This window comes from Apaloderma vittatum, unplaced genomic scaffold (genome assembly GCF_000703405.1).
Source record: "Apaloderma vittatum isolate BGI_N311 unplaced genomic scaffold, ASM70340v1 scaffold45368, whole genome shotgun sequence".
Lineage (NCBI taxonomy): Eukaryota > Metazoa > Chordata > Aves > Trogoniformes > Trogonidae > Apaloderma > Apaloderma vittatum.
The window spans coordinates 5,800-16,376 of record NW_009733286.1 but is presented as its reverse complement, the minus strand read 5'-3'; the positions used below and the strand labels follow the sequence as shown (position 1 = coordinate 16,376).

At 42.5% G+C, this 10,577-nt stretch overlaps 1 protein-coding gene across 1 annotated transcript; it reads left to right on the top strand.

Annotated features, from left to right (window-relative positions):
• Nucleotides 1–1,098: 1,098 nt before the first annotated feature.
• Nucleotides 1,099–10,224, top strand: LOC104278725 (synaptotagmin-like protein 2; the record flags this gene model as incomplete). The annotated part of the gene is made up of 9 exons (XM_009875795.1): nucleotides 1,099–1,190; nucleotides 1,652–1,753; nucleotides 3,843–4,012; nucleotides 4,200–4,302; nucleotides 4,958–5,119; nucleotides 5,862–5,940; nucleotides 6,528–6,627; nucleotides 8,135–8,340; nucleotides 10,079–10,224. Coding segments are annotated over 9 exons (1,160 nt in total), but the record flags the coding sequence as incomplete, so codon positions are not given.
• Nucleotides 10,225–10,577: the final 353 nt, after the last annotated feature.

Genomic DNA, 10,577 nt, shown 5'->3' with positions numbered 1-10,577 from the left:
CAGCAGCCTCTGTGGCCAGGAAAGCCAGTAACAGTCCCCAAAAGGTGAAAACTGGCAAGTCCAAGAGGCAGCTAAGAGCTTGCAAAGTGGAAAGGGCCAGGCTCAAAGCGTCGAGTCATACAAGCATTGCTGTTCATAAATGTGGTCTTCACACAGACAAACAAGATTTTAGCTTCCCCTTATTTAGAGGAACAAATTTCGTCTTTGGAAACCCTCCTCTACAGAGCTCTACTTACTTGTTTGCAGTTTGACAAGTAGTCTGTGGAGAGGGCTAGATTTAATGCTTTGGTCGTGTTTGGAAATAAAAATAGTAAACATCAAATAAAAGGTAAATAATGTAAAAGGTAAATCATATAAAGGGAAAATGCCGAAGAAGCTGTTGGGCATTTTGAGCACTGAAGAATGAATGAACTTGGCTAATAAATGTGTGTATGTGCATGCATGTTCATGTACATATATCTTCTAAAAACAAGTTCTTCTGGGATGGAGGTAGTCATCTTCAGGGGAGTTACTGAGAAAAAAAAAAGAATAGATAGTTTTATTTAGACATTAAAGCAGTCAAGTAACCATCTTTCTATGTTGGTATGAAGCTTTCTGACTTTTTTCTTTTAGGTGTCTATCTACTGTCCACCTCTCTGTGTAGCAGGGTATTTGAGAGATGTATGCAACTGTGTAATTGTTTACAGCTCTTTTGTACAGGGCAACATGCTACGAGATGGAAATGTGAGCATATTTGGTTTCTTTGACAAAGAGGCAGATCTGTATTGTTTTAGTCTAAATTAAGTCTACACTAAGTGGTGCAAACAAGATACATATCCATAGGCTAAGAAGTTAATTAAATTAGGCACTAGAGGGAGTTTGTACACTTTCCATTGAAGGAAAACATGCTGAAAAGAGCTTTAAGATATTAGCTAGCAGGTTTTGTCCTGGGGAGTGTCAGCTTCAATGGCTGACGACAAACATGGGGCAAGAAGGTGATACTCTGGTGCCTCCCACAAGCTTTTTCTCCTTCCTCGTGTCCTTAAAAAAAATGTGACTTTCTTATATTTTCCTGACTCTGACAAGATATCTTGATGCCTTTTTTGTTCATATCTACAGCATACAGTAAACCTCATTTGATACCCCATCAGTTCTTTGAACCTGAAAGAGTCAAAGACTTGAGCAGATCCTCTCCTCTCCTGTTGTCTGAGGTAGGCTAGATGCCAGAAATTGCTGAAATTATGTTCACAGCATCCCCTGAATGGAAGCTGGTTTCATGATAATGTTTCTTCTGGATGACAACAGTACTTTCTTTAGAGCATGCCTTTGTTATGTCAAAATAAATGAGGAAAGCCTTAAGAAAAAATCCCCCAATAAGCCAGACCAGACCTTCTATCCCAGAGGAGTTTTAGTGTTTTCCTCTGTCTGAAACCACACTATTCCGTGCCCTTTCCAAGAGCCTAGGTGGTTGCATGCAGCTCTGTTTGGAGTTAATGATTACGTTCACTGCCGGTTGGAGGGAATGCCTCTGGGGAGACTCCTTGCACTCTCTTCTGCTCTCCTAACCTGATCACTGCTTGATGGGACTCTGCTGAGCTGTTGTTTTCATCTCTGTAGCATTGAAAGGTGCTTCTGTGGCAGAGCTTAAAGATGCTTGTTATTTTCTGAGCAGACTGAATCAGACACGGCCTCAGAAATCAGCTTCCAGTTTAACAAGCACAAAAAGACGCCTAGCATTGGCAGCCACTCATCTGACATGGCATCTGTCTCCTCGGTAGGTATTTAACATGTACATCTCACTAGATAGGGTTTCTTGGTCGGATGCAGTGACACTGCATTTAGGCTCATACTGATGATGTGGTCTTTGGAGTATCCTGTATGTTTCTGCATGGTACGTTATTAAAAGAACGATGGATGAACACTTGCTTGTGTTAAAGGGGTGTCTCAAGGTACCGTTTCAAACTAGAGACCCAGTGAGTCACTGTTAGACAAATTCACAATAGACAATAATTCCCATTCCAAAGTGCGGGTGCTCTGAAGCCTGGCAGGATAGAGGGGGGCCTTTTTCTAGGTGGGGAGCTATTAACTGGTATGTTTGTGGTCCAGCTTCAAAAGAGCTGGGACTGCAGAAGGGTGCCTTCTGTAAGCTCCTCCGCATCCAACTCAGAGTTGGACAGCAAAGACATGGTTCAGAGCTTTGACTTCTAAGGAAAACTGAAAAGAGCTGAGTGTATTTAATTGAGTATTTTTAAAAGATTCCTTAAAGACAATGTTTTGGTGGAGTGCTTGAATTCTTCTGTATTACTGTTACAGGTATCTCCAAGGTATATATGTGAGATTTGAAGAAATATATGAAGCAAAGTTGGTAGGGAGAAGTCTTGAATGTAGATAAATATGTTAAAGAAACCCTTGAACTTTGGGACACATGAGCCCTTCTCCTAGTCTGGAGAGTCTGGGAGCTATAAATGAGCCTTTTGTGACAAAGTCACACAGTTCTGATAGATGAGAAGCTCAACATGAGCTGGCAGTGCACTCATGCAGCCCAGAAGGCCAACCGCATCCTAGGATGTATCAAGAGAAGCGTGGTCAGCAGATCAAGAGAGGTGATTCTCCCCCTTTACTCTGCTCTTGTGAGACCCCACCTTGAATACTGCATCCAGTTCTGGTGCCCCCACCGTAAGAGGGACGTAGATCCCCATGACAGGGAGATTGGACTAGATGATCTCTAACGTCCCTTCCAGCCTATGCCATTCTATGATTCTGTGATTCTTTAAAATCTCATTTAGGATTCTCTGCTGGGGTAAGCATCCTGATGAGATGGTAAATGCAGCTCGAAGGCCTGAGAGATGCTTAACAAGTTATTGTAGGTAATGATAGAATGAAATTCAGAACCAAAGGAAGTAGAGGAAGACAAAGAAGAATTGGGTTAATCGCTAGGAAGATTTTTGATAAATGTTCATGACTGTAGCATAGAAAAGTGCCAAGAGGGTTAACTATTTGCTTTGTAAACAGCATCAACTTTTATCCCACTGTTTCATCACTTTCTACCAGTGAAAGACAAGGCCTTCAAAAAAGAAGCCCAAGGCACATGGGCAAGTGCAGTTTGTTCTAGGAAAGCAAGCAACTCTTGGGTGCTGAGCTCCTGATTTATTCCTGTAGAAACCTCATTTTCCTCTGCCTTTGTGGCAAGTAGATGCACAACAGACTGTCTCTGGTGGAAGAGTGGCTCTACAGAACAAGGGTTATGTCTATTTCTGTTTTGTACATCTCCATACACACTGTGAGCAAGCAACAAGATAGTAATAGTTTCCTACATTTCTAGTCTAATATGATTCTTACTAGTCTATTTTAAAAATTGGTCAACTATTGTGTGACTATATCTACCTGAAATAATAAGTTCATATGCAGGGAGTTCAAATTCTCTCCATGTATTTTTTCTGAGTGATGAGACTGAGTCAGAATAGTAGCTGTTTGTACTATAAGCACAAGGAAAGAGAAGAGGCTTGTACAGTCTATCCAGTAATACTTTACTCCATTTCCCAAAGTTTTGAATTTAGGGGTGAAAAATCTTCTGCATTTCTTGAGCATTCAGACGAATAGTGCTTCTAAGTCCTTTTTTTCTAATTCCTGGTCTAGGGTAGCACATCCTTGTGAGACCCTTATTCTGGTTCCCCAACCCTTGCTTGTTTGAGCACAGCTGCGGATGTGGACTGTTTCCATGTCAAGGACACAATACTACACCAGGACAGAAATTGCAGATTATTTCCTTGAGAATGCACTTTTCAGACTATCACTTTTATCTAGAAACCAAGTCAGGAAGATGCCTATTTCAGTGGCACTGACCTTGCTCTTACACCTAGCAGGTGAGTGGCAGTGTGCTCAGTGTCTACAGTGGCGATTTTGGGAGTGTGGATGCCCAAGGTACAGTGGAGTTTGCTCTCGACTATGATGAGAAGAACCGGGAGTTCCAGGTTCATGTGTCCCAGTGCAAGGACTTGGCAGTTGTGGATGAGAAGAAAGGCAGATCTGACCCGTGAGTGACACTTTCGTGCCCTGTGACTTCTACATCACTGAATTTTGTGTTCTGAATGATTTTTTTCCTATGTTTTCTCTTTTTAAATGCCATGATTTCTTCCTTCAGACTTCTGGTGCATGCTTATTGCTTATTAGAACTTGGTGATGCTGAAAAATATCCAGTTGGACTTCGTTTTCTTTTCTAGGTATGTTAAAACTTACTTGCTCCCAGACAAAGCTAAAATGGGTAAGAGAAAAACTTCAGTGAAGAAGAGGACAGTGAATCCCGTTTACAATGAAGTGTTACGGGTAAGAACAAATACATGCTCTGAAAACCTGTGTTGTAGCAGGCACCCATACCAGGTCAGGTCTGGAAGGACCCTGCCTTTTTGACCAGGCTTCTTTGCCTGCCTCCAGACAATGGTGCACTGCTCTTCCCTTGGGTTTGTGAGGGCAGAGATGCTTAAGGTTTCCCTGCACCCATCTGTGCAGCATCTAAGATTTCTCTGGCAAAACCACACCAATGATCTTTGGATGAGATAGGGACCAGCAGCCTGTGCTGCCCTGAGCCAGTGTCAAGGAGTGTTCTCTTCCCCAGCATGCAGTCACGAGACATGGGACTAGTAAGAAAGGTCTTAGTTATATGATCTTATCATCAAAGCCTAGGGGATTATCTAACAATGCCCAGGCTTGTGGTAATAATTCTTGAAAGAATATTGGGTTTGCCCTGTGATGAATGGAGCGCTAAGTTTCTCCATGCTCAGCAGAAAAGCTTTGTCAGGGTAGTAGTATTGCTGCAGGACAAAAAAAGAGGCATTCAGATTGAGGCCAGTCCATTAGTGCATGTGTGGAGTGGGTCTAGTGTCTCAGACAGAATTTATTACAACTTTTGAGTAGTTTATTTCCAGTTGTGAAAGAAACAGAAGAAAAATTTGAACAACCTGACTTCCCTTTCTCCCTCTAGTATAAAATAGAGAAAATGGTGTTGCTGATCCAAAAATTAAATCTCTCTGTTTGGCACAATGATCCACTGGGACGTAACAGTTTTTTGGGAGAGATCGAAGTAGACTTGGCCAGCTGGGACTGGAGCAACAGAAAACCCAACTGGTACCCACTGAAGCCCCGAGTAAGTGTGTCTCAGCTGCAATCCTGCTTTGTAGCCCAATCCTGAAGCCTTTAGGTGTGACAAAAGTCCTTACTGATTCCTCTGAGGTCTTTGAGTGGTGTGGTGGAACAGAACAACCTGAACTGTACCTAGGGAAGTGCAATAAAACACCCACAAGCCCTGGACATATTAGTGCAGTATTCTCTGCTCTGAACACAGGTCTTGTCGGGTCTTATTTCATGACTGTTCTGTAGGGACGCTTTCATAAATGTGATCTGACACTAATCAACAGAGACTCTGACATGACTTTGCCTCTCTCTCTACTCACATGAAGACAATCCCTTAAAAATAGACAGTAGAGTACTAGGTGATGCAGTTGAACATGCCTTGAGAGGTAAATATTCAGATGCCACTTTTTGTAAAGCCTGTACAACTCCCTGTGTGCTTCTGGGTTCAGAGGTCTCATGTGAGATCCCTTTTTACAAAATGAAAGAAATTTGTCTTTCAGAATTAAGATGCTTTATTATGTCCAGCTGGAAATGTCTGGAAGGGCAGCCTTGCCCTGAATCATTAGGCTTTTGGTTCTGAGGGACCAAGTTTGAGAACAAAATCACAAAGAAAGGAGTTGCCCTGAGGACAGACTGCTCCAGCCATGCAAAACCAGAGTTTCTCTGTTTGTGCCCCTCCATTGAACTGAAAAGCCGTTTGCCTTGCTATATTTGCACAGTCCCTTGTTAGTCAATCATAACTCTTTCTGTTTCAGAGTCTCTCTGCTGTTAATGGTGCAGATCATCGAGGAGTGATGAATTTGTCTATTAAGTATGTCCCTCCAGGAAGCCTAGGTAAAGTGCATTCATGCATTAAGAAGTGTTGCCCATATGTAGAAATGCAACTTGCAATGCCTCATCTGTTTAAGTGCTGGTTAATTACTAATCTCTTTAGAGCAAGATCTTAAGAGATCAGCCCAAAGGCACAACCAGCAGTGCTTGATAGCACTATCTGCAGCCTACATTTGATTTTCACATCTGGACATACTGGGAAAGTGTTGGGGAGAGTGGAAGGGCTCAACAACCTCAAACTCATCAGCTGTTACACGCTGTGGGCACTGCAGGCTGCTGTGATGTGGTGGCAGCAACACATAGCCCCTCTTACTGTGGGCACGAGGTTGGGTTTGCACAACAGTTCCTTCTCCTTTCCTGTTTCAAAGCAGCACCTGCACATTGTGTCAAGAGTCCCCTGCAGCTGCAAGTATGACAGGGCTGGTCATCATGTTGTGGCACCCAGGCAGAGAGGTGTACAGCTCCCAAGGGAGTGAGTGTGCAGAGGAGCCATGCTGCTACTCCCTCAGGCTCCTGGAGAGGAAGCCTGTTGTTTTGCTAGCTGTTCTAAGGGCTGGGCGCAACAGTTTTTCTCTTCTCCCAAATGGTAGGTCTCCAGAATCCTCCCTCCGGTGAAGTTCACATTTGGGTCAAAGATGTCAGGGACCTGCTGCAGTTGCGTCCTTCTGGAGTTGACTCCTTTGTGAAATGGTAAGTGCATGGGAGCATGGGATTGACTTTGATCCTGGGTCTGTGCCTCCACAAAGCAGGATGTTTTCCTCTCTTTTCTCACGCTCATCTTGCTATGCCTCCACACTATAAAGCCTTCCTGTTGCTTTGGAGTCTGTAGGAGAGAATTGCCCTTGTTATTTACTTTTCGCCAAATTAGGAAAATCCTTGCTGTGATAAAGCTTTTGGTCAGTCACTCAGTGATTTGCCTCAATAATATCTGAGTGAGAGAAGTATGTGGGCCCTGCACCTTCGTCCAGTGTGTTCACATGAAATTGTGAATTCTGCCTTGATACAGGCTTGTATGGAAAGTTTGGGAATTTGTTAGGGACTTGCCCAGAACTAACCTAAAGATGGTTGGATCCTGTTTTGATCTCCAGAATTTAGTATGTGCATGTTTTCTGCATCCTGAAACATCAGTTCTGCTTGTTATATGGGAGAAGGTGCTGCAAATACTCTAAAAAATTAAAAATCTTTTAAGGGATTTTAAAGATTATTTTAGTACTCTGAAGTGCTCACCACATTTACAGAGTTCTCCTGCAGAAAGGTTTGCTTCTCTGACCATTTCTTAGACATGTAAGTGATGAAAATTTCTAAAAATAGATATATGTGAAAATAGTGTCCATTTTTAATATACAGTGTCAGTCTGCAAGGAAAAAATTGCCAAAAGCAGATAATTTCAAGCAAATACAGAATCACAGAATCACAGAATGTTAGGGGTTGGAAGGGACCTCTGAAGATCATCTAGTCCAACCTTCATCCCAGCATACCTAACCACTACACCACAGCCTCAGGTGCTAGATCTACTTTTTTTTAAACACCTCCAGGGTTGGTGACTCCACCACCTCCCTGGGCAGCCTGTTCCAGTGCCTCACCACTCGTTCAGTAAAGAACTTCCTCCGAATATCCAATCTAAACTTACCCTGATGCAACTTGAGGCCATTTCCCCTTGTCCTGTCATTAGTAATTAGAGAGAAGAGACCAGCACCAGCCTCACTACAGCCTCCCTTTAGGTAGTTGTAGAGGGCAATAAGGTCTCCTCTCAGCCTCCTCTTCTCCAGACTAAACAAACCCAGTTCCCTCAGCCGCTCTTCATAGGGCATGTTTTCCAGACCTCTCACAAGCCTTGTTGCCCTTCTCTGCACCTGCTCCAGCACCTCAATTTCCTTCCTGTACTGTGGTGACCAAAACTGGACACAGTACTCGAGGTGAGGTCTCACGAGTGCCAAGTACAGGGGCATGATCACCTCCCTTTCACACTTCCTTTCTGAAAGTGTTTGGTTTTAAAAATTATATTCTTGGCCAAAAAAAAAAATTCACCCAGGAATTATAAACATTTCCCATTAAATATACAGAAATTTCTTATGTTGAGACCAAATTCTTCCTTTCTTCAGAACCGAGGCTTGTTTAGACCAATGAACTTTGTAGGAACAATTTGAATCTCAGGTGATATTCAGTACTACATGCTGTATTTTTTCTCCTCTCAAAGCTATGTGCTTCCAGACACCAGTAAGAAGAGTTACCAAAAGACTCGAATCATAAAAAGAGATACAAACCCTGTTTTCAATCACACTATTGTATATGATGGCTTTCATACGGAAGACCTAAAGGACGCTTGTGTTGAACTGACTGTGTGGGATCACGAAAAACTTACCAACCATTTCCTTGGAGGAATCAGGCTGGGCCTTGGGACAGGCAAGTGATTTCCTTTACATTAAATGTATACTGATGCCATATTCCTGAGCCAGAATGCATAGTGGGAAGTTGCAGAGCATTTTCCTGTTGGGGGAAACCAGGAATGGAGAGTGTCAGTAACTGGTAAGAATCTTGGTACTTGCACTGTGTCTGGGCTGGAGGGGACTGTGGTACCACGATAACAACCCGCTATTGCCATTTTCTGCCAACATCAGCTCTGAGGTCTGGCAAAACTCAGGAGTCTTCTTGGGTCCATCAGAGAGTTCTGCTGCTGTTATAGGAAAGCAGGCTACCGTACAAGGCAGTATGCTCCTCCCAGGGAAGAGTGCTCAGAGATGAAGAAAACACGAATGCCGTGTGGGACAGCACCACCTGGTGACTCCGTCCACTTCACCTCCTCCTTTTGAAATGCTTTAGTAGCTGGAATAACTAATATTTGAAAAACGGGGCAAGCTACACTAGTTGCTCTCGTAGGTAATCAGTACTGAGAGTACATCAGCTGGAGTTAAATCGTAAATTGAAAAAATGAAGTTGTCTATGTATAGACTAAGGTGTTAATTTTTTTATTTTGTTTTTACTTAGATGATGCAGATGAAAAACCTCAGTAGAGGTGCCATTTGCCGCACTGGGAGACAGTCAGTGTCTCTGGGAGGTGATGGCACGAGGTTCCAGTTCAAAAAAGGACTTAGACCTGTGCTTAGCTGGAAGTGTTTTATTTCAGTAGGGTTCCTCAATCTTGAAGTTAGGAAAATTCAGGTATTTTAAGACAGTTTTAAAAAGCAGATGAGACCATCTCCCATTGCCCATCTGCGCAGCTTCAAGCTTTGTCCCTCTCTAAACATCCTTTCCTAGCTTTCAATGTGCCCCATACCTAGGCTTTGACAGATAGCATATTCATCTTTGTATTTTTGTAAGTGGGATAGCTAAGGTTTTCTAAACTATTTCTTATTAAACAAGAAAGTTCCACAAGAGATGACAGACAAACAGAAGATTTCTCAATGTTGCAATAAAGTGTTAGTGTTCCTTGAGGGGATGAGGGAAACGCTCATAGTAGCTGAAATGTCTACGGTGCACCTATGTTTATTGGATTTGTTTATATGTTCTCTGTTTTCAGTCTCTTGACATGTCACCAGGAGAGTTGTGAACTATCCAGTGGGAAGAGGGAAACAAGAATAAGCTCATATGCAAGATATACAAATACCAATCCCAAGATAAGCTGTGATCCAAATTTAGACCTTTATCTCATTGATAGGTAGTTGGCATGTGAAAATTTGTTTGAATAATTGACTGGGAATTAATGTACATACTTTTCATTATTGTATGTTTGATTCCTATACAAAGGAAGCATGGAACAAGAGAATTTAGACAAATAACTCCACTCTGTCCACAAGAAAATCTTTTAAGGGGAAACTAAGCCTTTTAGACCTTCTTTACCATTCTGAAAGTTGCAGAAAGGGCTTGGGCTCAATATAGTTGTCCTTGGCAGGTTCTGTTTAGGATTCTTAACATTTGTGGCTTTTACTTGTCTTCATTCTAAACCCTGGTGTAAAATGGAGTTCATTACCAGAAGAACAGGAGGTGTTTGGAGTGCAACAGGAGGTACTTAGAGTGCAGCTTTAGGTCAGCACCTATTATATCAAGACACTGCCTGCAACAATTGCATCCCATTGACTATTTGTGCATGGAGTAGAAGCTCTTTGTGTAGCTCCCAATGTTGTAGTTCTGTTGTTCTTTACAGGTTTGAGCTATGGCATCTCTGTGGACTGGATGGACTCCACGCAAGAGGAGGTGGCCTTTTGGCAGGAGATGATGTTGGCTGCCAATGAATGGATTGAGGGATTGCTGCCACTGCGCTCACTGGCAGGGAGGAAAAAACTGAAATAACTACCATCTGTGCCATATAAAGGCTGAATGTGTTCATTAGAGTTAGGAAATTTCCTGCACTGGGGTGAAGAAACCATTCATGGGCTGACAAGTGTCAGGTTCATAAAGCAATTGACAGACGTCACTTTGGAGATGTTAAATGTTAAGTACAAGTTCCCTGACAGAGGACATGGAAGATGCCAAACTCACACTTGATTTTGACCAAGAAGAAACTTAATATTCCTTTTAATTCAATCATGTATATTCAGTATCCTTGAATTCTCTTTAGCTCTGGGAACACTGACAGAAGGAAAGGGAGGTATAGGTGTTTTTATTTTTTTACTGTTTCTTGTGCCATTTTTTTTTCTGTACAG